Genomic DNA, 26,461 nt, shown 5'->3' on the forward strand with positions numbered 1-26,461 from the left:
AATGTACGTAAATCTGTAATTGTGAATGGAACTAATCACAGTAAAATGAACCGCAGTTAAACTAATTACAGTTAAACTAGTTACACAAAGAAAATAATGATTGAGTAAAGGTCAACTAACTCTTGATAGACTTATCTGGGTGGTTGGTGATTGATTTTCCATAATAGGAGAGCAGTTGTCTGGGAGAGTAGTTTTTACATGTGTTGTAGATTCTATGTATTAATTACTTATCACGCCTTATCACTCTCAAAACTGTCCCAGAAAGGGCAAATGATTAGCCCAAGGTTCCATGGGTCGGTAGGTAGTGGGCAGAAGTAGAATCAGAACTTTGGTCTATGTTTTATGTATTAACCAGGCTATTAAAAAACAAAGAGCTATTAGTTAACGGGAATCAGAGGTGTATATGACACTCATGTTTCTTTCTGCCTACAAAGCTGTCAGCATTTAAGAATTTACCAAGAGTTGTCTTATGTAATTCCAGATATTTTTTGTACTGTGTTTTGGGTTTATGAGGGTTTTTAAAAATGTCAGTGGGAAGGAGGAAGGAAACAGAACTGGCACTTCCCTAATACTACCCACTCCACCCCTGCCCTGCAGGGATTAAGCAATTGCCTGCCAGATTTCATCATTACAATAAATGTAAGTCCGACAATTTACAGGAAGCTTATCGGTCTTTTCCATTCCAGAAACTTGTGAGGCTTTTCATGGCTACATGGTACAAACAGCTGAGTCAAGTTGTCTTTAAAAGTAGCCACCTTTCCCTCAGGTTATATATACTGCACCATCCTGTTCCATGCGAGTTAGCCCATAATAGGGCCTTTGACTGAAAGTAAAGGAGTTGGTGTTGACTTGGCAATATTTATTGAGAATAAGATAAGTGACACACAGGTGCGTTTAGGAAATGGAGGGCTCTTAACTGTTTGGAATTTTTGCAAAGAAATGCAAATGTGAACCATCATGCACATTTATATGTCCATATTTGTAATGAAGCAAAATCTGATCTTAGCATTATCTGAACTACTAATTTTCAAAAGGTAACCTGCGGATGGAGACTATTCTATATTTGGACACATGTAGTTTATGATGTAGCCCATACTCTTCCTAGTAACTGTTGACTCCAGTTCAGAGAATAAGAGCATATATTAGTCACTTAGTTTGTTGACATAAACTAATGACAAAATTGTTTTTCAGTGTAAGGTTACAGGTATGCTGTGGGATGAGTAAGACATAGATTTATACCCCTTAATTGGTATATTTCCTTTAGCCCCCACCTTTTTTTTAGAGGGGGGAAGGCAGAGGGAGAAGGAGAGAGAGAATCTTAGGCAGACTCCATACCCATCCCACAGCCTGATGCTCAGTCTCATGACTCTGAGATCATGACCTCAGTGGAAATCAAGAGCTGGATGATGCTTAACCCACTGAACCACCGAAGTGCCCCCTTTAGCACCTTTTAAATGTATTTATAAAATATAATTGTCATGGGACACCTGGGTGGCTCAGAGGTTGAACATCTGCCTTTGGCTCAGGGCATGATCCTGGGGGTCTGGGATCAAGTCCCGCATCAGGCTCTTTGCAGGGAGCCTGCTTCTCCCTCTGCCTGTGTCTATGCCTCTCTCTCTCTCTCTTTCTGTGTCTCTCATGAATAAATAAACAAAATCTTAAAAAAAAATCATCAGATTGTAATATGCTCATTTCTGTATTTCTGACATTAAAAATAAAACATGTTCATTTAAAGCATTGGAAAGAATAGAAAAAAATGTAAAAGAAGGGGGGATTCACCTATAATTCTTACCACTTAGAGGAGACTTAAGATTTTGCCTCTTTTTTTTTTAGATTTTATTTATTTGAGAGGGGGAGAGAGAGAGAGAGCATGAGGGGTGAGGGGCAGGAGAAGCAGACTCCTCTCTGAGCAGGGAGCCCAATTTGGGGAGCCCTGGGATCATTAACTGAGCCCAAGGCAGATGCTTAACTGACTGAACCACCCAGGAGCCCCTAGATTTTGCCTCATTTATTTCCAATTTTTCTTTTTCTTTTTTAAGATTTTATTTATTTAGTCATGAGAGACACAGAAAGAGAGAGAGAGAGAGAGAGAGAGAGAGGCAGAGACACAGGCAGAGGGAGAAGCAGGCCCCATGCAGGGAGCCCGGTGTGGGACTCAATCCCGGGTCTCCAGATCAGGCCCTGGGCTGAAGGCGGTGGTGCTAAGCTGCCAAGCCACCCAGGCTGTCCTATTTCCAATTTTTCTTATGCATTCTGTAAACAGGGTAATAGATTATACATTAAGTACAATTTTGGTCTTGCTCATTCCAATTAACATTCTACCAGACCAATTTCCCCAGTGTCATTAAAACACTGTCTGTACCCTCAAAGATGCTTCCAGTCTGATGGGAAAGATGATTGTGGATCAAAGGGTAGTAGTAGTGTACACAGAGAAACCAGAGGCAAAGCAGATGTACAACACACATCAGAATAAAATTTTAGGATAGGGGATCCCTGGGTGGCTCAGCGGTTTAGCACCTGCCTTCGGCCCAGGACGTGATCCTGGAGTCCCGGGATTGAGTCCCACGTCGGGCTCCCTGCATGGAGCCTGCTTCTCCCTCTGCCTCTCTCTCTCTCTCTCTCTCTCTCTCTCTGTCTCTCTCTCCCTGTGTCTCTCATGAATAAATAAATAAAATTTAAAATATATTAAAAAAATTAATTAAAAAAAGTTTTAGGATAAACATAAAATGGCTCTATGTCCAATTAGCCCCATTGCTACTGATTATTTGTAACCAAACATTTTTTCTTTAATAGTATTTTTAAAGATTTAAAAGTTATTGCCTTAATTATTTTATTTTTTATTATTTTTTAAAGATTTTATTTATTTATTCATGAGAGACACAGAGAGAGAGGCAGAGACATAGAGGGAGGAGCAGGCTCCATGCAGGGAGCCCAATGTGGGACTTGATCCTGGGACTTCCAGATCACTCTCTGAGCCAAAGGCAGATGCTCAACTGCTGCCACCCAGGTATCCCATTGCCTAAATTCTTTTAAAATGCATTCTTATTAACAAATTTTTACTTTCCAAATTTTAAAACTGCACCAAAGGGTACATATTTAAAAAGTATTTAACTGCTTTCCATCCCAGATACCCCACTTACAAATTTCTGTTTTTATTCTAGAAACATGCTTTTTTTTTTTAACACAAAGGAGATCATATTTAACAAAATATTCTCTACATTGTTTTTTTTTAACTTAGAAAATGTTGGTTTTGTCCTTCATCAGCAAACATAGATGTATCTTATGATTTTTTTTAACACAGAGGCATACTTGTCTAATGAATGAATGTGCTATATTTTATTTATCTGATATCCAGTATCCTACTAAGGGACATCTAGTTGTTTCCAGGTGCTTTGTTGTTGTTGTTGTTGTTGTTTTGGTCATTGTTTGGTCAAAAAGTTTTATCATATCTTTGTGACAAACTTTTCTTTCCATAGTGTTACAGGCTGCATTGTATTCCCCTAAAATTTGTACATTGAAGCTCTAACCCTTAGTATTGCAGAATGACTATATTTGGAGATCAGGTCTTTAAAGAGGTAAGTTACAAAGATGTGGTTAGGGTGGGCCCTAATGCAATCTGACTGATGTCCTTATACAAAAAGGAGATTAGAACATAGAGACAGCAGACACATATAGGCACAGAGGAAAGGCCCGTGAGGGCACTGTGAGAAGGTAGCTGTATGCAAGCCAACAAGGGAGGCTTCAGAAGGAATCAAATGTGCTGACACCTCAATATTGGACTTTCAGAATAGTGAGAAAATACATATCTGTTGTGTAAACTGCCCAGTCTGTGGTATTTTGTTATGGCAGCCCTAGCAAGCTCATATACACAGTAACTCATCTATAATTACATAGTGACACTAAAAGGGAAATATCATTCACCATTTAAAATAAAATTTATTAAATATTTTATTTGTTTATTCATGAGAGACACAGAGAGAGAGGCAGAGACATAGGCAGAGGGATAAGCAGGCTCCATGCAGGAAGCCTGATGTGGGACTCATCCCAGAACTCCGGGATCATGCCCTGAGCCAAAGGCAGACGCTCAACTGCTTAGCCACCCAGGCATCCTTAAGATAAATTTTAGAAAGTAAGGATTTAGAGGGGCACCTGGGTGGCTCAGTGGTTGAGCATCTGCCTTTGCCTCAGGATGTGATCCCAGGATCCGGGATCAAGTCCCACATCGGGCTCCTTTTGGGGAGTCTGCTTCTCCCTCTTGCTGTGTCTCTGCCTCTCTCTTTCTGTGTCTCTTATGAATAAATAAATAAAATCTTAAAAAAAAAGTAAGGATTTGGGAAAAACTGCAGGCCTATATATATTTCATTTTCTGAGGGCGATTTGCATACAAAATGTCCTAAAGGAAGATGAAAAAAAGAAAGAAAAAGTAACCTCTGACATTGCATTTCAAGTCTGGTTATTTATTTATTTATTTATTTTTAAATAATGCTATCACCATCATCCCTACTACAACCTGTACTCCTAAATCAGCCTAGCCTGCTGCAGCAAAATGTTGATTGGCTGTTCTGACTGACAGTGAGGATGAATTCTGGTACTGAGTTAGGATTGGGATTCCAACTGTTTTTGCAAGAGCAACATTCTTTCACTGCTTGTTTTCACAACTCACCCCTTGTTGGGGAAAGTGCTGTGTCACTCAGATAAACAGAGTTAAATGCCTTAGAATTGACTTTCCTTGACCACTAATCCTTTCCAGAGCTCTCAAAACTAGGGTTGGAAAATACTAACGAGGAGGCTCACCATCATATTTTTAGGTCACCACGAAATGATTTGGCATCTTTTTTTTTGTCTTTCCCCTGTGGCATGCAGTTTTTCATAGAGAATGAGAGCAGGAAAGAAGGAACCATCGATACATCAGGCACCATACGATGTGGATGTTCATGGCTCTGTTCATGTGCCTATCCAGTCTCCTTGTGGTAGCTGATAGATAGATGGTCAGTTAGAACTTTTCTGTCATATATGAAAAAAAAATCATAGAGAGGTGATTAAATTGACAACCTTGGCCTCAGTAACAATGCCTTCTTTCTGGGGCTAAAGTTTAATGTAAATCAATCATTTATTCTAGATATAGCCAGTGATTAATTGCTACATTATTCAGCACATGGAGCTAATGTTAACAGCTTCCTTCAAAGGGAAGAATGACCACAGAACTTATTTTTTTTATCATTGTATTTTTTTTCATTTTGTCATCTTAAGCAAATTCCCTGAAATGACCAGAATCCAGAGGGGCTGTTATTACTGTTGAGCTGACTACACAGCTTTAAATTCTAGGTTACAGCAAAATTGTGTCTGGATGGATTTTTTCCTTGTTGTGAAATACTTATTTAATTTGCTTGCTTCAGGAGGTGCACAGGTGAACAACACGGACACAAACAGGGATTGGGAAATAGAACATGGTGTATTAAAAGTCAGTGAAAATGAGGAAATTAAAGAATGTCAGGAACTTCTCTCAATCCTTCCTTTTTTTTTAATATTTCATTTATTTATTCATGAGAGACACAGAGAGAGGTAGAGGCTTAGCAGAGGGAGAAGCAGGCTCCCTGTGAGGAGCCTGATATGGGACTTGATCCCAGGACTCCAGGATTACACCCTGAGCCAAAGGCAGACACTCAACCACTGAGCCATCTAAGCATCTCTCTTTCTTTTATTTTTTTTAAGATTTTTATTTTATTTACTTATTTTAAAGATTTTATTTATTGGTGAGAGATACCCACAGAGAGAGAGAGAGAGAGAGAGAGAGAGAGTCAGAGATACAGGCAGAGGGAGAAGCAGGCTCCACACAGGGAGCCCAATGTAAGACTCGATGTGGGGAACTTGGGGTCACGCCCTGAGCCAAAGGCAGCCACTCAACCACTGAGCCACCCAGGCATCCCTTAAGATTTTTATTTTTAGGTAATCTCCACACTCAACATGGGGGTCAAACCTACAACTCCAAGATCAAAAGTTGCATGCTCCACCGACTGAGCCAGCCAGGTACCCCATTCCTTTTTTTATTCAACAGATTATTGAGTACTGATTGTATGACAGGCATTGTTTTAAGTACTGAGCATGAAACGAAGTGCATGTTCTCATGGAACTCATTTCTCCATGTAACTGGTTCACTTGAAGTCTGTACATTTTAAGACAGCTGGAGTGAAAGATCAGAATGAAGTAAAGAAATAGAGCGGAAATAAGAAAATGTCTTCTGGGGGATAACAAAAAAGTAGAAGCAAAGCCGTAGTGAAAGAGCAGAGTTTAAAAGAAAGGAGGAGAAAGGGGAAGAGGATAACTGAGCTATTAAGAAATCTTATTCTATTACTTAAGTGTTATTCCTGTGTCTTTAGGATAGACTGTGCATAAACCTCATCTCTGTATCCCACACAAGTAATACAGTGTCTGAGAGGGTGTCACTGGACCAAGATTCGTATGGCCAGATTATTCGGTTACTGATTTATGGGATGCTAGGCAATTACCAGAATTTCTTCAAGACTTAGTTTCCTACAGGACTACTTCACAAGTTGTTTTATTTAATAATAACAGCTTATAGACAGTACTTACTATGTGCCAGGTGCCAATATAAACATTTCAAATATATGAACTCTCTTCTCATAGCAGTGCCATAAGGAGGTATTTGTTTTAGCTCAGACTGCTGTAATGAAGATATCATAGACTGGATGGCTTACAAACAACTGAAATTTATTTCTCATGGTTCTAGAGGTTGGAAGTCCAAGATCAGGGTGCCAGTATGGTGAGTGCCCACTTCAGGTTTGCAAACTGCCTTATAAGGGGAAGGAAGCAAGCTCTCTAGTGACTCAGAAGGGCAACAATCCATCATGAGGACTTTTTTTTTTTCTAAAGATTTTATTTGTTTATTCATGACAGACACAGAATGACACACGCGCGCACACACACACACACACACGCACGCAGAGGGAGAAGCAGGCTCCATGCAGGGATCCTGATGTGGGACTCATCCCTGGTCTCCAGGATCAGGCTGTGGGCTGAAGGCCGTGCTAAACCGCTGGGCCACTGGGGCTGCCCACCTTGAGGGCTTTGTCTTCATGACTTCATCTAATCCAACTACCTTCCAAAGGCCTAGCTCCTTATGCCATCACATGGTGAGGAAGAGGGTTCAACAAGTGAATTTGAGGACACAAGCATTTAGTCCATAGTAGTTTTGTCTCCATTTTCTGTATGAGGAAACTGAGGCTGAAAGATCTCATGTAGCTTATTCAAAGTCATACAAGCGGTATCTGGCAAAACCAGGAATCTAATTTTATCTCCAATCCGTGCATTAGAAACAAACAGATGCCCTCTACTGCAAGGTTCTTTCTTGCCTTCTACGCCATCAGTTCTTGAATATTCATCAAACCTGTCCACCTTGTCATGGAACTATGGCAGATAATAGGAACAAAGGAGCGAACAGAATACATCTGGTTCTTGCCCTCCTGCAGGTTATAGTCACTAAGCAAATAACCAAACACTTCTAGGTTCTTAGCATTCTCTGTTTCCTCCCATTTCTCTATGACTGACTCCGTTAGTTAGTTCTCCAGCCAACCAGTGGAGAGTTGGTCAGGATTCGCAGAGCCCGTAAGAGTCTCCCTAGGCCTCTGGGATGGCCGGGGAGGGGGGGGAGGGGGGTGACCTCTGGGAACAGACTGGCCTTTTGCTTGACCTCGCCTGTCCCCTTACTCCCTGAGCCTCTGCTTACAAGGGAGGGATGCTACTGAGGTTCTTTCGGGCGCGAACCTTCGGGGATTGTTGGCCCTTTGCCCTCAGCGCCCAAGGCCTGACCTCCGTGACCTGGAGTTTCTGTGCTTCAGGTACATTCCTGCCTCCTCGACGCCCAGGGCACATTTCCCCCCTGCTTCCTCGGGCTCCCGCATTCCACGCCGCCCTGCCCCCCGCCCCCGCCCCAGCCCCCAGCCCGCGGCTCGGCGCGCCCACCCCGGGGGCGGCCGGTGTCCAGTCGGCTCGCGCACGCGGCGCCGCAGGCCTCCGAGCCTCGGTCGGTCGGTCCGGGGCACCCACTGCCGAGGCCTTTGGCCTGCGGGCCGGGAGGTCGAGCCTGCCACCTGGGAGCCACCTGGGAGCCACCTGGGAACGGCAGCGGGGCAAAGTGCGGCCTGGGAGGGCCCGCGGGCGCGCGGAGCAGCCACCCCAGCAAACGGGCGTCTCGCCCGCTGCTCCCGGCCTCAGCGCGGCCATTGTGCTCGGCCGCCCCGGCCTCAAGGCCCGCTGGGCGTAGCGGCAGCGCCGGCAGCGCCCCACAGCGACAGCCCACCCCTTCGGGCGACGTGTTTCATGTTGTGAAACAAACAGGGTAAAAAGACTTGGTTTCTCTCCGAACGCGGCGGCGGAGGTAGGTGCGAGCGGGCCGCCGCCGAGGCCGCCGCCGCGCGCCCGGTCACGTGGGCCTCGGCGACCGCATGGCGGCGGCCCGCGCGCCCCCGCGTCCCGGCTGGCGGAGGGGGCCGGGCGCGCGCGCCGACGGGGCGGGCGCATGCGCAGGGGGGCGCGCCGCCTCTGCCCCGCGGCGAGGGTGTCTATGGAGAGGCGGCGGCCGCGGCTGCTGAGGCGGAGGCTGAGGCAGCGGCGATGGCGCCCTTCCCCGAAGAAGTGGACGTCTTCACCGCCCCGCACTGGCGGATGAAGCAGCTGGTGGGGCTCTACTGCGACAAGGTAACGGCGTGCGAGGTCTCTTGCTCCGGGCGGCGCGGGCCGGTCCCCGGGCGGCCTGGCCTGCGCCGCGCCCGCAGCCCCCGGGGCCGCCCGCGCCGATGTCCGCCTACGCAGCTGTCAGCGCCGAGCTCGCCTCCCCGCACCTTCCCCCGAGAGCCCGCGCCGCCGCCCGCCCGGCGGCCTCGGACGTGCCCTCGGGGCCCGCGGCGCCGCTCCTGCCCCGCTGCGTGCCCCCGGCCGAGGGCCGCGCTCGCTGCGGCTGCGCTGGGCCCCCCGCGCCCCGCCCGCGCCCCCGCCCCCGCCCCCTCCCCCTCGGGGACACAGGCTCCCGGGCGCCCCGCGGGCCTTCGGGGACCCCGGGCCGGCCGCCTGCGCGGGCGCGCCGTTCCTGCAGCTGCCCCCCCCCCCCCGCCTCCCCAGCACCACCGCCCCTTACCCTGCTCCCGGCCCGTTTGGGGGCTCCCGAGTCCCCTTGCAAACACCCATCCATCCTCGAGAACCTCTAGCTTGCTGCTTCCTGGCTCAGCGGGCAGCTTCTCCCAACCACCCCCTGCTCCTTCCACACCCCAGCTTTTCAGCTGGCTTGACTTGGGGGAGAAAACCCAGGTTTCTTGGTCTAGGGACTGGAGAAGCTGCACTTTTCATTTACGGTTATCTTTTTTTTTTTTTTTTAATTTTTCCTTGCAACTTTTATTGTCCTGGAGCATTGACTCTCTGTAGATTTTGTTGTAAGACCGCTATTCTCTCTGGGAATTCTTAACGTGGGCTCGAATAAAAGGGACCTCGGAAAAAGTTGGTTTAACTGTGAAAACCTTTTTGGACTCTTAATTGGTGCAACATTAACTGGGGAAAAAAAAAAAGCACTTTCTGGAGATGATGCAGGGCCTTTTTAATGATTTTAAAACAGTATTAAGTGTCCACATTTTTATCATTTTTGCGTCGGGGGAAGTCCACATATATGCACATATATCCCAAAAACTTCAGGCAGTCCTGTCTCGTGTAGAAATGAACCAGATAAAAAGCATTTAAACAACTATTGTTTAAGCATAGAAACCAACTTTGATGAATTTTCAGAAATTACATAGCATTGAGCAAAACCACTGTTGAGGGAAAAGAGGGGTTCTTACAACCCAGTGGGGTAGTTGGGGAATGCCCCGTATTCAGTGCTAGGCCACATTCAAAACCCACGATTTAAAACGCACTCACAACCATCCTTTTCCTCCCTCCATTTTGAAAATTAAAAAATACCTGATTCAGATGCAGGTTTAAACAGGACAGTCCAGGACAGTGATTCTCAAATCTCGGTTGCTGATTAGAATCATCCTAAAGACTGTTAAAAATCCCAATGTCCAAACCACTGAGAATCAGCCTCTTCTCAAGGATAATTTAAAGCTCCCCAGGTGAGTCCAGTGTGCAGCCAAGGGTGAGAACCATTTATCCAGGGGAAGCGTAAGGAATGTGGGTAAGCCGTATGTTAAGCTGTGTAACCCTGAATTTTTTGAGTTAGATTGCTATAATGTCTTTACCTCCTTTGGCTTTTGAACTTAGTCTGACACTATTCACTAATTGCAGGAAATTTTTGAAATGGGAGGTTTTTTTTTGCTTTCTTAAAATCGAAAAGGGAAAGCTAGTGAGGACGGCTAGACCCAGTCGTCTCTTTAGTTTAGCCTGGAGATCACCTGAATTTGTTATGGAAAATTTTGTGCATGTGTACACTTCCCAAGGGACTTTGCGGCTTTCATTAAATGATTATGATTCTCTCCATAATAGTTAAGAGTCACAATTTTATTTAGTTACATGATAGAATAACCAGCCTCATACAGTGCCATTTAAAAAAAAAAAATACGTGAGTCAAATGAGATTCTTTTCAGTAGTTAAATGTTTCTTCTCGCAGTAATTAAGAAAGCATTTTCAATTTGACATAGCATAAGTCAAAATTACCACTAATTCTTAATCAGATGTAGTTAATGAGATTGTTGTATATATTCATCAAGGAAATGAAAAGTGCAGTTTTCCAAACCATAGATCAGAGACCAAGGTGATTTAGGGAGGAAAAAAGTGTATGGGAATTCTACATCCAGATTTCTTGATACTAATGGCTAGTGGAAATCTCTCCTAGGATGCCCTTTGGGAGCTAAGGTGGAGAAGTAATTGTTTAATGATGGCTGAGTAATCTTAAAAGGACTATTTTTTTTTTTTTTTATTCATTTGTCATCTCAAGTTTTGCCTTCATCATCTTTCCGTTGTAAAGACCAGGGATATTCAACCCTTATAGCCTATAGTAGAACTTTACAAAATGGGAACTAGTTTTTGTACTCAAACTGAAAAGATACAAGGTATGTTATTTCCCTGTATTCTAAGTGTTGACTCTGAATGCCCAGTAATTGTAAAACAGTTTTATTTTCAGTATCAAACTTTCCAAATACAATATATTTTAGAAGCATTCATGTATTTACTAGCATCAAATAGTTTATATGCTTTATACGTTTATATGCTTAGACTAGTTTACTTAGATTTATTTATTCTTGTAGGCCATTTTAAATACTGCTGTGTAATACCTAATTTAATCCTTTGCTCTTGGATTTCCTCTTACATTTAAAACTTTAAGTTTTATGGAAAGGTTTTTCACCGTTAATCTGGACAACATTCCTTTGATGTAGGTAAAGGAAGGGGCATTTCTCTTTTACAGCTGGGGACTTGTAGGCCTAGGTTAGATAGCCTTAGTTTATGTAAGCAGTGAGTTATAGATCCAGATGGAAACCCAAGTCATGATCTTGATTCCTAGTTAATTTTCTTTGTATGAAACCAGAGTAGTTTCTGAAAAATTTTTTTTGGTAACAGCCAGTTACGAAATCTTTTTGCTAATTCACTGACCTTCCAAATTGTTATAATTTTAGTGAACATTTCACTGGATGACATCCTTTTTCCAGTTTACTCCAGTTCTTTGGTCTTTCCTCTAATCCTCAAAATATAACGACATTAATTCTGCCAGTAAGTGTGGAGTCTCTACTGTCCGTTGGCCCTGTGTTTTGTCAGTATCTTGCACTGGTGATGTGCGATGTGGATTTTACTATCTTAAATTTGTGCTAAGGTGGAAATCCAAATGCAGTATAGTGGGAGTGGAGGGAAGCATACAGTTAGCTGGACATTGAAGTGTCAGGAGTGGTGTTACAGTGTCTTTGAATTGAGTTCTGGGAACAAAGTAGGTGGTGGTTCTAATGATGTGTATAATATGGAGATTCCTAGACTTACACATCAGCCAGTTGTAAAAGTTTGAAGTGGTGGAGGCTTTTATAGAGTGTCTAAATTTTTCAGGTAAGGATATTAATAAGTGCCATTTGCTTATCATTTTATAAACAAAGGACATTTTATGACAGAAGTCCTTATAGAGAAATAAGCTTATAATAATTGGAATAGATTATTTAAAAAATTGAATGAATATTATGAAGAATTTAGTTTTTTTTTCCTCTGCATATCTGTAAAAACTGTTGATTGGCATTGGGAAGATTGGTTTATTAGAATATTGAATTGAGAACTAGGGGAGGAAGGAAAAGGTAAATGAGTTCTTACTATATGCTTATGTTATTTCTTTTAATCCTCACAAGAGTCCCATGAAACAAGTATTATCTGTCATTTAAAGATGAGGAAACAGACTTAGTTAAGTAACTTAACCCAACTCAATCAACTAGTAATTAGGAGAGCCTGAATTTTAATTATAGGCTTTTTTCCCTCTTCCAAAGCCCATGTTTTTTTGTATTACCTTACTGGTTCTGCTACTTATTACTTATTACATGATTTTGTGCAAAACATTTCACCTGCAGGCCATAGTTTTTTTTCTGTCCATATAGTTGGTTTGACTAGATAGTTAATTGAGGTTTCTTTATTGAGAATAAATATCCTTTGGTTGAACCAAAGCATTGTGTGACTGAGTGGATAAAAAGTAAAAATTTATTTGTGGTAATAGCGTTTGGGTTTTTGTTGTATTATTTTTCATGTGTATTTTTGAGCTTAATCTAGTGACACAACTTTTCAAGTCAATTTGAAGCCAGGCTGTATGATTTTAGGTTGTAGAGTGTCTGAGACAGAAAGTCAGTTATAAATCTTTTTAAAATACGCCATGTCACTGGTTGTTATTATTCGTTGATTATGTGTATCCTGTTCTATATAGGTTCATCGTTGAATTTGCCAGGCAGCAGACTATGTAAGTTTATAGGTCATTTAGGAACTTTTATATCCTACTGTAGCATAGTGTTTTTCATGGTGTGTCCTATAATCCATTAGTGGGTCATGAAATCAATTTTGTGGGTCAGAAACAGCATTTAAAAAATGAAATGGAAGAGTAAATATTAGAGTACATCACAGGGTAGAGAGGGAAATACTGTTTCCTGAAATTTGTTTGAAGTGTTTGTGATGTGTGTGTGTGTGTGTGTCTAGGTTGCATTGTATTTCAGACTAACGGGTCATGGTTAAACGCGTTTGAAAAACACTTCTTTAGAGTAGCATTTCTCAACCACAGCACTATTGACATTTTGGGCTAGATGACTTTTTCTTGTGGCTGCTGTCCTGTTCAGTGTAGGATGTTTAGCTGGATCCCTGGCTTTTACCCACTAGATGTCAGTAGCACTTCTGCAGTGGTAACAACCAAAAATGACCTCACCCATTAGTTCCTAGGGGGCAGAATTGACCCTTGGTGAGAACTGTTGCTTTAGAGCAAGCATTCTTTCGGACAGTTTACTCTGTTGGATGTGGAAAGATAACCTTATGATTGGGACTAATACTGTATCTTGTGGAAAGAAGAGTCCTACTAGTTGTATGGTTTTGGGCAAGTTATTTTTTCTGAGCCTCAGGTATTTCATCTATAAAATGGGAAGTATAATACCTACTTTATCTAAAAATGCTTTTATAGTACATAAGTGCATCATGGATCTCAATGTGTCTCATATCATTAGTGTCTAGGTCTATTTTTGTCTCAATCTAGTTTGTATGTTTGAATAGCTTTGTAAAGGCAAAGAAAATTTTAAAAAATCATATAAACAGATTTTTAAAGAGTTAAATTGTATGTGCTCTGGTTATCTTTTTAGCTGCTAAATTTACTGATTTTTAGGTACCACGTTGAAACAGTTGCTCATTTCAAGTGGAGATAAAGTGATTTGGGAGTATAAGGACTTCTAGTGATAGTTTTATTTGGGCTAAGTATAAAAATAACAGAAAAACCCAAGTAGAGCTTATCTACGTTATATTTTGTTTTCTTTAGATATATTATGGAATTATTACAAGAACCCTATGAGGTAGTTAATATTAACTTTATTTTACAGATTAAGAAACTGAGGTACAGAGCATTGTAGTGACTTGCTGGCAGGGATGGATTCATGCCTAAGCAGTCTGGCTCCAGAGTCAGCAGTTTAGCCACTAAACTGGATTGACTCTATGAATAATGTAGAATCCTTTGATGCATCTTATTGGGTTCTCAATCTGTGGTATGAACCTGGTCTTATCTTAGCTTGTTATTAAATCTGAAAGATTTTTTACTACCATGAGAATGTATGCAGAATTTCCTGCATGTCTTTTAAAATGTTATTATCCTTAAGTCATGGAAGGGTGTTACTTATTTTTTTGCTATGCTTTTGGTTTTTGTTTTTTTAAAACTTGCGTAGCTAATACCATGTTTTTTTTAGATTTATTTCTTACTTCTACTAAGACTTATTTTTAATTAAAATTTTAATTAAAATTTAATTTTATTTAATTTAAATAAAATGACCCATGATAGTATTTGCTGAGATTAGCCACTAGTAAATTTTTTTGTGCTCTTGTGTAGCATTTCTTTTCTTTTTAAAGATTTTATTTATTTATTCATGAGACACACACACACACACACACACAGAGGCAGAGACACAGGCAGAGGAAGAAGCAGGCTCCATGCAAGGAGCCCGATGTGAGACTGGATCCCAGGACTCCAGGATCACACCCTGGGCCCAAGGCAGACGCTAAACCACTGAGCCACCCAGGGCTTGTGTAGGATTTCTTATGATAAGATCTACAACATTGGTTTAACCGAATCTGTCCTGCCTGTTGTTTTTATATGGCTCAGGAACTAAGAGTGGTTTTTACATTTTTAAATGGTTGGAGAAAATCAAAGGAATAATATTTTGTGACATTTGAAAATTATACAAAATTCACATTTCTCTGTCCATAAATAAAGTTTTATTGCAACATAGCCACACTCATTCATGGACTGCTTCTATGTTACAGCAGGTAAATTAAATAGTTGCTACAGACAGTGTGCCCTGTAGAACTTAAAATATTTACTGTCTGGCCTTTTACAGAAAGAGTTGCCAACCCCTGTTTTAGATAACTTACTTACTTATTGTGGCTGCTGTTCTTTGTGTTACTTCCCTTCACTAGAATATCAGCTTGTAGAGCAGAGATGTTTGTTTTGCTCACTGATGTATCTATCCCAAGTACCAGAAGCAATGCTCAGCTCATAATAACTGCTCATTAAATATTTGAATACAGTAAACAATGCAAGAATGTATAAAAATGAATGATTAGTTTTCAAAATAGTGAGACTTAACATTTATTAAATACCAGTTCATTTTAATTTTACAACAACCATGTAAAGTACAGATGTTATCCTCATTTCTCACCAAGAAGAAACAGACATTGAAGGAAAAAAGTAACTTACCCAGGGTTACACAGCTAAGTAAATGGTAGAACTGGATCTGGTCCTAGAGACTCTGGTCTGGATTCCCATAAATGACTTAATACCTAATCCATAATGCCTTTTCCATAAGATACTTAACTAATTCTGCTATGTATAGTGGAATAGTTTTGCTTTAGGAGTTTACCATTTTTTCTCATGCTTTGTCACGAGCCTGCTACTCCTGCTGAGAACAGGCAATTAAGACAGCTAAGAGTCTACTCCATTTTAGGAAAACAGGATAAGACTTGACAAACCAAGTCCAGAAAGTGTGTTGTTAGTAGCTTCTTCCCCTCTACTTATGGTGTTTTTAATGTAATCAGATTTTCCCCCTTAAAATGAATTTTGAAACTGAAGTTGAATTGATAAAATAGTAAATTTAATATGACAATGGAAGTAATGGAGGATTTGAATATTATTTTGATCTTTAATTTGAATCAAGTTTCTAGATAAGATCTTTGCATGTAAACATGATGATTTAATTTGCCATTAGATGTAAAAAATTAAAATTACATCCAAATAGTAATTTTCTTTTGTTGAACAGTAGAATTAAAGAAGATGACAGTGTATATATTTCTTTGTATTTTTATTATTTGTAGCTTTCTTGAAGTGCTTTTACTTTCTCATGCCCTGAGGTACTAGGTTTCCATGTTGTACTACTTCAGAAAAGTATGTGCTTTCTTATATAAGCTGCTCTTTATCCCATTTTTAAGGGGGAAAGAAAAAACTAGTTCCCCTCAAATCATCTATATTCTAATAGCTTAATACTTTATAATTATTTCTGGAACAGATCAGACTCCTCTTGATATTAAAGTTTAAACAAACTATAATAGGGCATTTTAAAATTTTTACATTGTAAAAGTATTATAATAGCATAAAGAACATTTGAACAAAGACAAAAGCACTTGTAACATTATCCTAGCACAATTATTTTAAAATTTCATATAACTTTATAGAGTATCTATTTAGTATGTATATAGAGTAATGGAATTTTAGGTTTGGAGGGAGTCCGGTCTAATCCTTTACATTTAAAGAAATTATGTGATGTGTTGGTTGGTGCATGCATCATTTAACTATATCATCAAGCCCTTCAGAGCGCAAGCCAGTATCTTTTTGACCTAGCGTACTTTTTATTATACTATTATCATTTGTTAATTTATAAATTTCCCTTATTTGTACTTGAACCAAGCATACAGGATGTATTCTGCTATGTATAAAACTAAATAGAATGCATTTGAATATTTTTATTGGTGCTTATTTACATATATTTATTATGCTTTTCTTTTCAAATTTTTATTCAGCTTTCTAAAACGAACTTTTCCAACAACAATGATTTCCGTGCTCTTCTGCAGTCTCTGTATGCTACTTTTAAGGAGTTCAAAATGCATGAGCAGATCGAAAACGAATACATTATTGGTTTGCTTCAACAACGCAGCCAGACCATTTATAATGTACATTCTGACAATAAACTCTCTGAGATGCTTAGCCTCTTTGAAAAGGGACTGAAGAATGTTAAGGTGAGTTGCAAAAATGGGCATTTATCATAACTTGTGTCATTTGCTTGTATGTCAGCAAAAACTGTTAGAGTTTTATTGTAAATGATGTTATGTTATAGAAAAAATATTCTTACACTGGTTAAAGACTTTATTCAAGGGATTACTGCATTGAGGTTTTGCAGGAGAGGAGAGAGATGGGACTGAATTCTGCATTTATCAAGGATAGCTGGGGATTTGTAGCCAAGGAACAGAGTGGGGTCAGGAAGATTACTAAGAGGAAACATCCAGGCTAGGGAGGATCTTGCTAGACTGACTCAAGAGGGTTTTTGCTGAAGGCAGATCAGGGTGGTAAGATATTGAGGGTGGATAGATGATACTGAGAATGATCAGATGCCAAGGGTAGAAGGATTTCTGCTAAACTGACTCAGAACTTTTGCTAAAACTGGACTTCAGTAGGCCAAGGACAGAGCTCAAAATTGGGACCTAGTTGAGAAGAAGGCTCAGAGGAGCCTGTCCTGGGTTGATGATAATCTTTGTCAGTTACCTTTTCGTTACTATATATAAAATTTTATAGTGGATGTTACTCCCTAACTCTAAAAGTTGGTTTTGTAAATGGAAGTTTTAATCACCGAAACATTTTTACTTTTTGGTAACATTTGCTCAACTCTTAAAGTATAATAAATGCCTAATAAATAATAAATGTTACTGATGACTAAAGGTGAGATTGTTGCAAGAGTGAATACTTTTATTTTATAAAATTTATTTAAAAAATGAATGTTACTTATAATGTTCACTATATTTCCTTATTCCATATTTTAGGATGCAGGGATTGTTAAACAGGACAATTTTTTTTTTTAAAGATTTTATTTATTAATTTGACAGAGCACAAGCAAGGGGAGAGGCAGGCAGAGGGAGAAGCAGGCCCGATGCGGGGCCTGATCCTAGAACTCTGGGACCATAATCTGAACTGAAGGCAGATGCCTAATTGACAGAGCCAGCCAGGTGCCCCTAAACAGGACAGTTTTTAATTGTATAACATAAAATTAGCCATTTTTGAGTGTAGTTTAGGATAATGATGCAGAAAGATTTTCCTTTTAATTATATTTACATATTATAGAAATTCAAAATTTGATCTTCGTTTATAGTTTCCCTTGTGGCTTAGTGAAGCATAGACTTAGGTTGCAACTGTCTCAAACTGCCACACACCTTTCACTTACAGATTTGTGTTCTAGAAAACCTGTTCTGCAGCAGAGAAGAAGATGGGCTAAAGGGATAGAAACGACTGAAGTAGGAAGATGATTCTCAAATGTATTGTAATAGTGTCTGGAAGAAGATACAGTAACTCCTTGGTAGGGAGGTAGGCGATTAGGTGAGGATAGGGTACTGGATATTGATGGAAAGGTGGTTTACTTTTTATCGAATACTCCTTTGTACTATTTTCAGTTTTATATTATGTTCCTGTATTACCTATTCAGTAAAATTATTAAGATCTGAACTAAAGTAGAGGGAAGGGGACAGACTTGAGATTTACATAGGACAAAACTGATAGCACGTAGTGCTTGCATAAAAAGGGAAAAGGAACAGAGAAGGAGAGAGGAAATGAGAACTGAGCCTAAATTTTTAGGGAATATAGAAGAAAAGCTTGGGGAATAAAAAGATCCCTTTTGGACACATTGGATTTGAACTGCTTATGCTTAATAAATGGTAGGCATTTATTAATAGGAGGCATAGATGGATTTCAAGGTCAGAAGAATAATTTGATTTGGAAAAGCAAATTTGGTTTATTATTAGCATTTGAAGTGGAAATGGAAGCCACTTGGGCATGCTTAGGGAAAATGCGTAGAATCTTCAGAGAAAAGGATATTGAATGGAATATTGAGAAATACATATATATTTTTTTAAGATTTTATTTATTTATTCATGAGAGACAGAGAGACAGAGAGAGAGAGAGAGAGAGAGAGGGGCAGAGACACAGGCAGAGGGAGAAGCAGGCTCCATGCAGGGAGCCTGATACAGGACTTGATCCCAGGACTCCAGGATCACACTCTGGGCCAAAAGCAGGTGCTAAACCGCTGAGCCACCCAGGCGTCCCTGGATAAAATATTCCTATATTTAAAAAGTTTTCTTGTTTTGTTAAATACCACATGTTTTAAGTTGAAAGGGCTGATGTAGAAGTGATAGATGTTATAGGGAGGAAATGGGATCTTAGTTCATTTGAGAAAGAACTTTGTAGTTACTGTCCAGGATTAGAATGTTTTACTTTAAGCTGGTCTGAGCCCCTTACTTTTAGAAGTATGCCTTTTGAAATAGACATGGGTTTCCGTCAGCATAGTATAACAGTTTTGGATTGTGTAGTGATTCTGAAGGGACTCTGTGGTGATACAGTCCACTGAGCACTTGGGGACTGCTCAGATGTAGATTAGGAAAACTGAAACAGAGATTATATAAATGGATACATTAGAAATCAATAGAAGTTTTGAGCAAATATTTGCTATTTTTTTTAGACTTTTTTTTTTTTTTTTAAAGATTTCACCTATTTATTCATGAGAGGTAGAGAGAGAGAGAGAGAGAGAGAGAGAGAGGCAGAACTGATTTCCTGGGCAGCCCCCGTGGCGCAGCGGCCACCTGTAGCCCAGGGCTTGATCCTGGAGATCCTGGATGGAGTCCCACGTCAGGCTCCCTTCATGGAGCCTGCTTCTCCGTCTGCCTGTGTCTCTGTCTCTGTCTCTTTCTCTGTCTCTATGAATAAATAAAATCTTTAAAAAATAAATAAATAAACTGATTTCCTAAGATCGGTACAATATAAATAATGAAGCAAAACTTTTATAGGATATAATTTTTTTTTTGTTTCTAGAATGAATGTGAGCAGTTAAATTATGCAAAACAGTTGAAAGAGAGATTGGAGGCTTTTACAAGAGATTTTCTTCCTCACATGAAAGAGGAAGAGGAGGTAAGCATAATTTTTTTTGCCTTGTGATTTTGATTTATAAAATTTTAAAGATGTTTTGCCTTTCATTCTTCAGAATAATGCATAGGAAGATAAGCCTCTGGTTCATTTTAGGAAAGGAAGAAAATCCGGAGGGAAAAAAGCATTAATTTTGTTCCCTCAGAGAGGTGGTTGCTTTTCACTGAATCAAGGTTTAATTCATTTACTCAACTAATATTTATTTTCTTATTATGTAGATATCACTGTATTGAATGTTAATAACTTTTTATGTTACCTTAATTTCATCTTAGAACCTTTAGAGGATTCTTAAAACTTTTTAATGTTGTATTTTCATGCTAAGTTTAAAGGATTTGTAGTGTTTTTTTTTTACATATTTATTTGAAAGAAAGAGAGAGCATGAGGGGGTGGGAGGGGCAGAGAATCTCAAGCCGAGGACTCCTTGCTGAGCATGGAAACTAATGCAGAGCTCCATCTCAGGACCCCGAGATCATGACCTGACCTGACACCAAGAGTTGGACGTTTAACCAACTGAGCCACCCAGGCACCCCTAGTATTCCTTTTTTTTTTTGTAGTGGATTTTGGTAATCTAATGGTAGTGTTAAACTTAACAATTTTATTCCTGTTTACACATGTATTAGGATATCACTGAGCAGATGAGCAAAACATTTTCTCATTCTCTTTCTCTAAAAGTGGGGTGAATATTAGGACTAGAGTAAGGAATAGAAAAATTATTTTATGAGGAACTGGATTCTTACTCAGTTGTTAATCAGTTACTATGGTGATTATCACCTATGGCTTCACCTTATAATCAGATCTGTATTAAAAAAAAAAACAAACAAACCTGCTTTTCAGCTCTTTCCAGACTAATTAAATTAGGTGAGAGATACTGGCCTGGATGTATTTTAAGGGTCCCCAAGTCATTGTAATATGAAACTAGCATTGAAGTCACTGAGTTACTATAGTAGTGTTTCTTAACCTGTGATGCACATCAAAATGATCTGCAGAACCAAAAACAAAACAAAACAAAACTGTGGCTTCAATTCTTAAAGACTCTAATTCTGTAAGTTGGAGGTTGAGACCAAGCATCTGTTTCAAAGAAGACATATAGATAGTTGAGGGTCTCAGTAGAGCTCTGAGTTTTATGGTTCTTAGTACACTGGGTACCTTTCTCATAGGATTTAGAGGTCCTGTTGAGGTAGAGTTCAGTTACTGTAGTAGCAGCAGAAGGCAGTTAACTGACTGAAATGTCTACCTATCTGAGACTGAGTAAGTGTATTTGATAGCTCTGCACAGGAAAAACTTCTGATGCTTTTTAATTACTTGGGATTTATTAGCCAGAGAAGCCATAGAAAGAAGGGTCTTTTTGGTGATATTCTTCCCTACACTCTCTTTTAACTAACTTGGTTGCAACAACTAAAACTTTTAGCTCTTTGAAGTATGGTGTCGTAATACTACAACTGAGCCATTAATTAAAAAGTGTAAAGAAAACTAGTTAAGCATCTTTTCTTATGAATATTTTGTTTCATTTAGGTTTTTCAGCCAATGTTAATGGAATATTTTACCTATGAAGAGCTTAAGGATATTAAGAAGAAAGTGATTGCACAACACTGCTCTCAGAAGGACACTGCGGAACTCCTTAGAGGTCTTAGCCTGTGGAATCAAGCTGAGGAGCGACAGAAGTTTTTTAAATATTCTGTGGATGAAAAGTCAGATAAAGGTGAGATTTAGGGGATCCCTGGGTGGCTCAGTGGTTTAGAGCCTGCCTTCGGTCCAGGGCGTGATCCTGGAGTCCTGGGATCAAGGCCCACATCGGGTTCTCTGCCTGTGTCTCTGCATCTCTCATGAATAAATAAATAAAATCTTTAAAAAAAAAAAAAAAAAAGGTGAGATTCATACATTTAAATAGTGAGTAAGTTCTGAGGCCATTTGCATCTTGTTGATAGGAACTTTAGATTTTGTTTGAGGAATAATTTAAACCATTTATTTTAAGTGTACATTTAATTGAAGACAGTAATTTCTAAGAATTTGGCTTTATGATACTTTAACGTCCCATATGCATTATAGTGTTTCTTAAGGAACTTATGTAGTAATAATATAATTATTATTTTAGCCAATCAGAATTACTGAAAGCTATCATATACAGCACTTTTGAAGTATCATCCAACTTTTTTTTTTTTCTCTCCCCATCATCCACTTTTCTGAGCTCCATTAGCCATAGTGACTGATTTTATCTTTCCTTGTTTTTTCCATCAGGTTTTAAAATCAGTTATGCTTATAGCTTTATTTTTATCCTTTTTTTTTTAAGATTTTATTAATTTAAGAGAGTGCAAGAGCATGAGCAGCGGGGAGGGGCAGAGGGAGAAGAAGAAGCCAACTCCCCACTGAGCAAGGAGCCTGATGCAGGGCTTGATCCCAAGACCCCGAGATCATGACCTGAGCCAAATCAGATGCTTAACTGACTGAGCCACCCAGGCACCCCATATTTCTGTCCTTCTCCATGTATCATTCTCTTAGCTATATCCAGTAATACACAGGGGAGTGGGTATGAGAGGCATCATTTTCCTGTGTACAGTTACTTTGAGAAAACAAATAAATGTAAATAAAATGTGCTTGGCTTTTTTATTCATAGGCTACATGCTTATTCTTATTGATCTTTGATAGCTTTGCCTTTTAAACCATCATTAAAGAGAATTAGCATCCTCAGGCTAGTAAAAATTTCTTTTCTGCTTCTAGATGGGCAATAGCAATGACATTCCTGTTAACATAGCTTAAAATTCTTTGAAATTGATCCTTTTTCTCTTTATTTAACAAAGTAGGTGAGATGCATGTTAAAACAAAAATGTTTTTGTAAGTGAACCTGTAATTAAAGCCATAAAGCTTGTGTGCTTCACTCTGAAATACAGCTTGTGCCTTAGATACCAAGCCAAGACCTGTTGTGTCTAGTTTAATTGTAATTATAACATGGGATTTAAAAGCATCACACTTATACATTTAGTTTTCCCACTCCTTCAAAGCAAATTATAGCTATATTATGATTAAATATTTGCCTTTTGAAAAGGGTTAGGCTAAAGTAATTTGATCATAGCATTTCTGTATTTAAGTTGTTTTGTGGGGGCAAATCAGAGATACAAGGTGCTTCAAATTTTTCAAATCTTTATTGATGAATCTCCTGTAGTTTATCTTCTTTATTGTAGCATCTTATATGCATTTTTTTGAAAATTGCTACTTAAGTATTTCATTATAGGAAATTGGATATTCAATGACTACTTTTTAAAATAGTTGCTGACAAAAGATTGCTGATAAATGTACACCAGCATTAGAAATGTTTACATTACATTGTCTCAACTGGCTCACAAATAGTAGAAGTAGATTAGGCCACCTGTGGTTATAGAAGTTAGATTTCATAGATCTCTTATATCAAATGTGAAAATCAAAGAGGGAGCACAAGGAAAATATTGACAGTCACATGAATGGAACGTGTTGTGAAATTTGTGTGTGTCATTAAAAATGCCCTGAAGATCTCATAATCTGGCTGACTCCATACTTGAAGCTGTATAACCTGCTGAGTTCCTTTTTCAAATGATGCTTCTTATGCTACAAAGTGAGTATTGTTTTTTCTGTGACACCTTTGTAAGAGGAAGTCACTTTTGTGTTCATTATTGTAGCCGGCTGATGAAGTACGATTTGGGCCATGATAGTTTAACCCCACGGGTTCTTAACAAGTTAAACATCCCCATGTTACCACTAATCCATGTTATTTCCTTTTCGCATCTTGGAAGCAGAAAGAAGTGGACTTTAGGCACTGGATTTTATTTATAGAAATGTGATTATAATTTCTTACTGTATTTGCTCTTACAACCTTTAATTTTGAAGTTTTTCTTTCTTATTTCAGAAGCGGAAGTGTCAGAACAGTCCACAGGTATAACCCATCTTCCTCCTGAGGTAATGCTGTCAATTTTCAGTTATCTTAATCCTCAAGAATTATGTCGATGCAGTCAAGTAAGCACTAAATGGTCTCAGCTCGCAAAAACTGGATCGCTTTGGAAACATCTTTACCCTGTTCATTGGGCTAGAGGTAGGTAAATGAGACTTCTAGTTTGTTTTAAAAAAATAACATCAATCCATTTTTAAAAAATGATTACTGTAGACATTAATAAGCAGGGTCTGGGAGGGAAATTCTGAGAGGTTGACCAAAAAGTAGATTTCATAGATGCTGTGTTTTTTTGTATATACTTTGAAAAACTAGCAATGTTGAGGTGTTCATTGGTGATTTTTGTGATGTGTGCAATTTCTTTTTAAAATAATTGGTAAAAACAGTTGAGAAAATGCAAAATAACTGGCAAAATGTTGATAATTATTGAAGATAGATGATGAGGTCATGGCTATTCATTATGCTACTTTTAAAATTCTACTTCCTCCTACTTCTGACTGTTTGGAGCTAAATTGAAATTGATAGGTTGTCAGAACAGCTTTAAATAATTAGATTGAATATTTTAAAAATACAGAATTCTAAAACATTTAAAGATGAAACATTATGGCTGCCTTGCTAGTAGCTCAAAATAATGTTTTTGTCTGTAGCATATTTTTTTGTGATTGGTAATGCCTTACTCTACAAATCACAATTTCATATTTATTTCATTGTGGTAAGTTACTTTTTCATGTAAATAGTTAAAGAGAATTTCCTTTTTATGAGCATAAAGTGCAGTCATGGAGTAAATACAAGTACTATGGCATACACTATTTTGTATGAAACTGAATTAAAACCGTTTCTTTTAAGTGACTTTTAACTTCACATTTACATTAAATTTTTTTGTTTTCTATAATTTGTCACTTTGATGTGGAAATATATATTTCTCACATAATTATAAATTTAAAAAATTAAAGTTAAAAAATTTTAATATTATATAGCACTTTTAAAATAGCTGTTGTTAAATATTTATTTTTTGAGCAAAGTTGTTTGAAGTATTGAGTAGATTTATTAAATGATTGGAATTTTTTTTTATGTAGAATAATTTTTCCTGTTATAGGAAAATGAAATATTAAGTGAAAGGTCAAGGCTAATGTGGATATATTTAATACTTTATTGTTTAGTTATATTTTTTAACTGTTAATAACTAATTAGTAGGAATTAATACTTAAGTACTACTTGATGTACAGATCAAATGTAAAAATGCTGTACAAGACTTCTATGTTAGTCACATCTTAAGTATGCTTTTTTTGTCTTATATGTTGAGACAAAAAATTTCAATAAAAAGAGTTTTTATTTTTGTTCTTTTTTTTTTTTTTTCTAATTTATGGTGTTTATTTCCAGTGACTCTTAATCAGAATTTATTTTACCACCCTCCAGGGAACATTTTGAAATATTTGTGGAGACATTTTTGTTTGTCCCATTTGGGAGGATTATACTAGCCTCCAGTGAGTAGAGGCCAGGGTTGCTGCTGAACACTGTACTATAATGCACAGGACAGCTCCCTATAGCAAAGAATTACCCAGCCCAGAATGTCAGTAGTGTTAAGATTGAAAAATCATAATTTAGGTATAATGTTAAGAGTTCAATAAATTAATTCTGCATTGTCTCTCACTTCACAGTTGTATAATTTAATTACAATGTATTCTCCAGGATCTTTAAATTTATGGTTTAGCTTTACCTTAATCTTTCCCCTTTGACTGTGTTCCTACCTTTTGCTAAATTGCCAACTATTCACTACTGAGCAGAAAGTCTTTGCTTACTTTTATTAGCCATCATCATTTGGAGGGTATTGCTGGTGCCATTGTGAAGCCATAGTAAGGGAAAAGGTTAAGTTCTTTTCAATGATTTCTAAAATTGCATGTAAGACTATTGATAATTATTTTCCATAATTATTTTTAGTATGTCTGAAATTCCTTTGCATATTATTTAAGTGTAATTTTTAAACCATAATTGTACATTTCTAATAATAACTGGCCCATTGCCTAGAGCTCAAGTATTTTCTGTGTGCAGACATTTTTACTGTAAATAGGTTATTTTTTTGTAATGGTAGCCAGTCTAATCTTATTTTGTCCCTCTTATTTATTTGTTGAGTAGGTGACTGGTATAGTGGTCCAGCAACTGAACTTGACACTGAACCTGATGAGGAATGGGTGAAAAACAGAAAAGATGAAAGTCGTGCTTTTCAGGAGTGGGATGAAGATGCTGATATAGATGAATCTGGTAAGCTAGATTTAGAATTAAAATTAGTACATGGTGCTTTAGCAAGTAATATATTTAATAGTTAAGTGCTTATAAATTATTAGGTGTTAAGATTCACATACTTTGTGTCTTCTAAAAAAATTGGTGTTTATAAATAAGCCTAGTACTTTGTAAAATTTGAAAGAATAATTTAAAATTTATTGTTTGATTTAATTGTATACAAGATTATTTCCCATCTATTTTTATATTTAAATACTTAGAAAATAATGGCAGTTCTTACTGAAGTAATGTGCATTCATTACAGCACTTTGCAGTGCAGTTTACTGTGTGTGTGTGTGTGTTATTTTTTTTTTTTTTTAAAGATTTTGTTTATTCGGGATCCCTGGGTGGCGCAGCGGTTTGGCGCCTGCCTTTGGCCCAGGGCGCAATCCTGGAGA

The 26,461-nt window shown here is 38.6% G+C and overlaps 1 protein-coding gene across 5 annotated transcripts in view; it reads left to right on the forward strand.

Annotated features, from left to right (window-relative positions):
* The first annotated feature begins 7,726 nt into the window (after positions 1–7,726).
* FBXL5 (F-box and leucine rich repeat protein 5) overlaps positions 7,727–26,461 on the forward strand; it is a 43,493-nt gene continuing 24,758 nt past the window's right edge. Inside the window, exons 1-6 of one of the 5 annotated variants that reach the window (XM_072805344.1) lie at positions 7,727–7,856; positions 16,714–16,929; positions 19,763–19,858; positions 21,386–21,572; positions 23,748–23,930; positions 25,920–26,045. In XM_072805344.1, the coding sequence (XP_072661445.1) occupies positions 16,795–16,929; positions 19,763–19,858; positions 21,386–21,572; positions 23,748–23,930; positions 25,920–26,045 (727 nt within the window). In that variant the 5' untranslated portion in view covers positions 7,727–7,856; positions 16,714–16,794. Of the gene's footprint in view, positions 7,857–8,193; positions 8,396–8,530; positions 8,716–12,883; positions 12,917–16,713; positions 16,930–19,762; positions 19,859–21,385; positions 21,573–23,747; positions 23,931–25,919; positions 26,046–26,461 lie in introns of those variants that run through there. The other 4 variants (XM_072805337.1, XM_072805354.1, XM_072805333.1 and 1 more) reach the window with 4 other exon arrangements.

The sequence above is a fragment of the Canis lupus genome, chromosome 2 (assembly GCF_048164855.1).
Source record: "Canis lupus baileyi chromosome 2, mCanLup2.hap1, whole genome shotgun sequence".
In the NCBI taxonomy this organism is placed as follows: domain Eukaryota; kingdom Metazoa; phylum Chordata; class Mammalia; order Carnivora; family Canidae; genus Canis; species Canis lupus.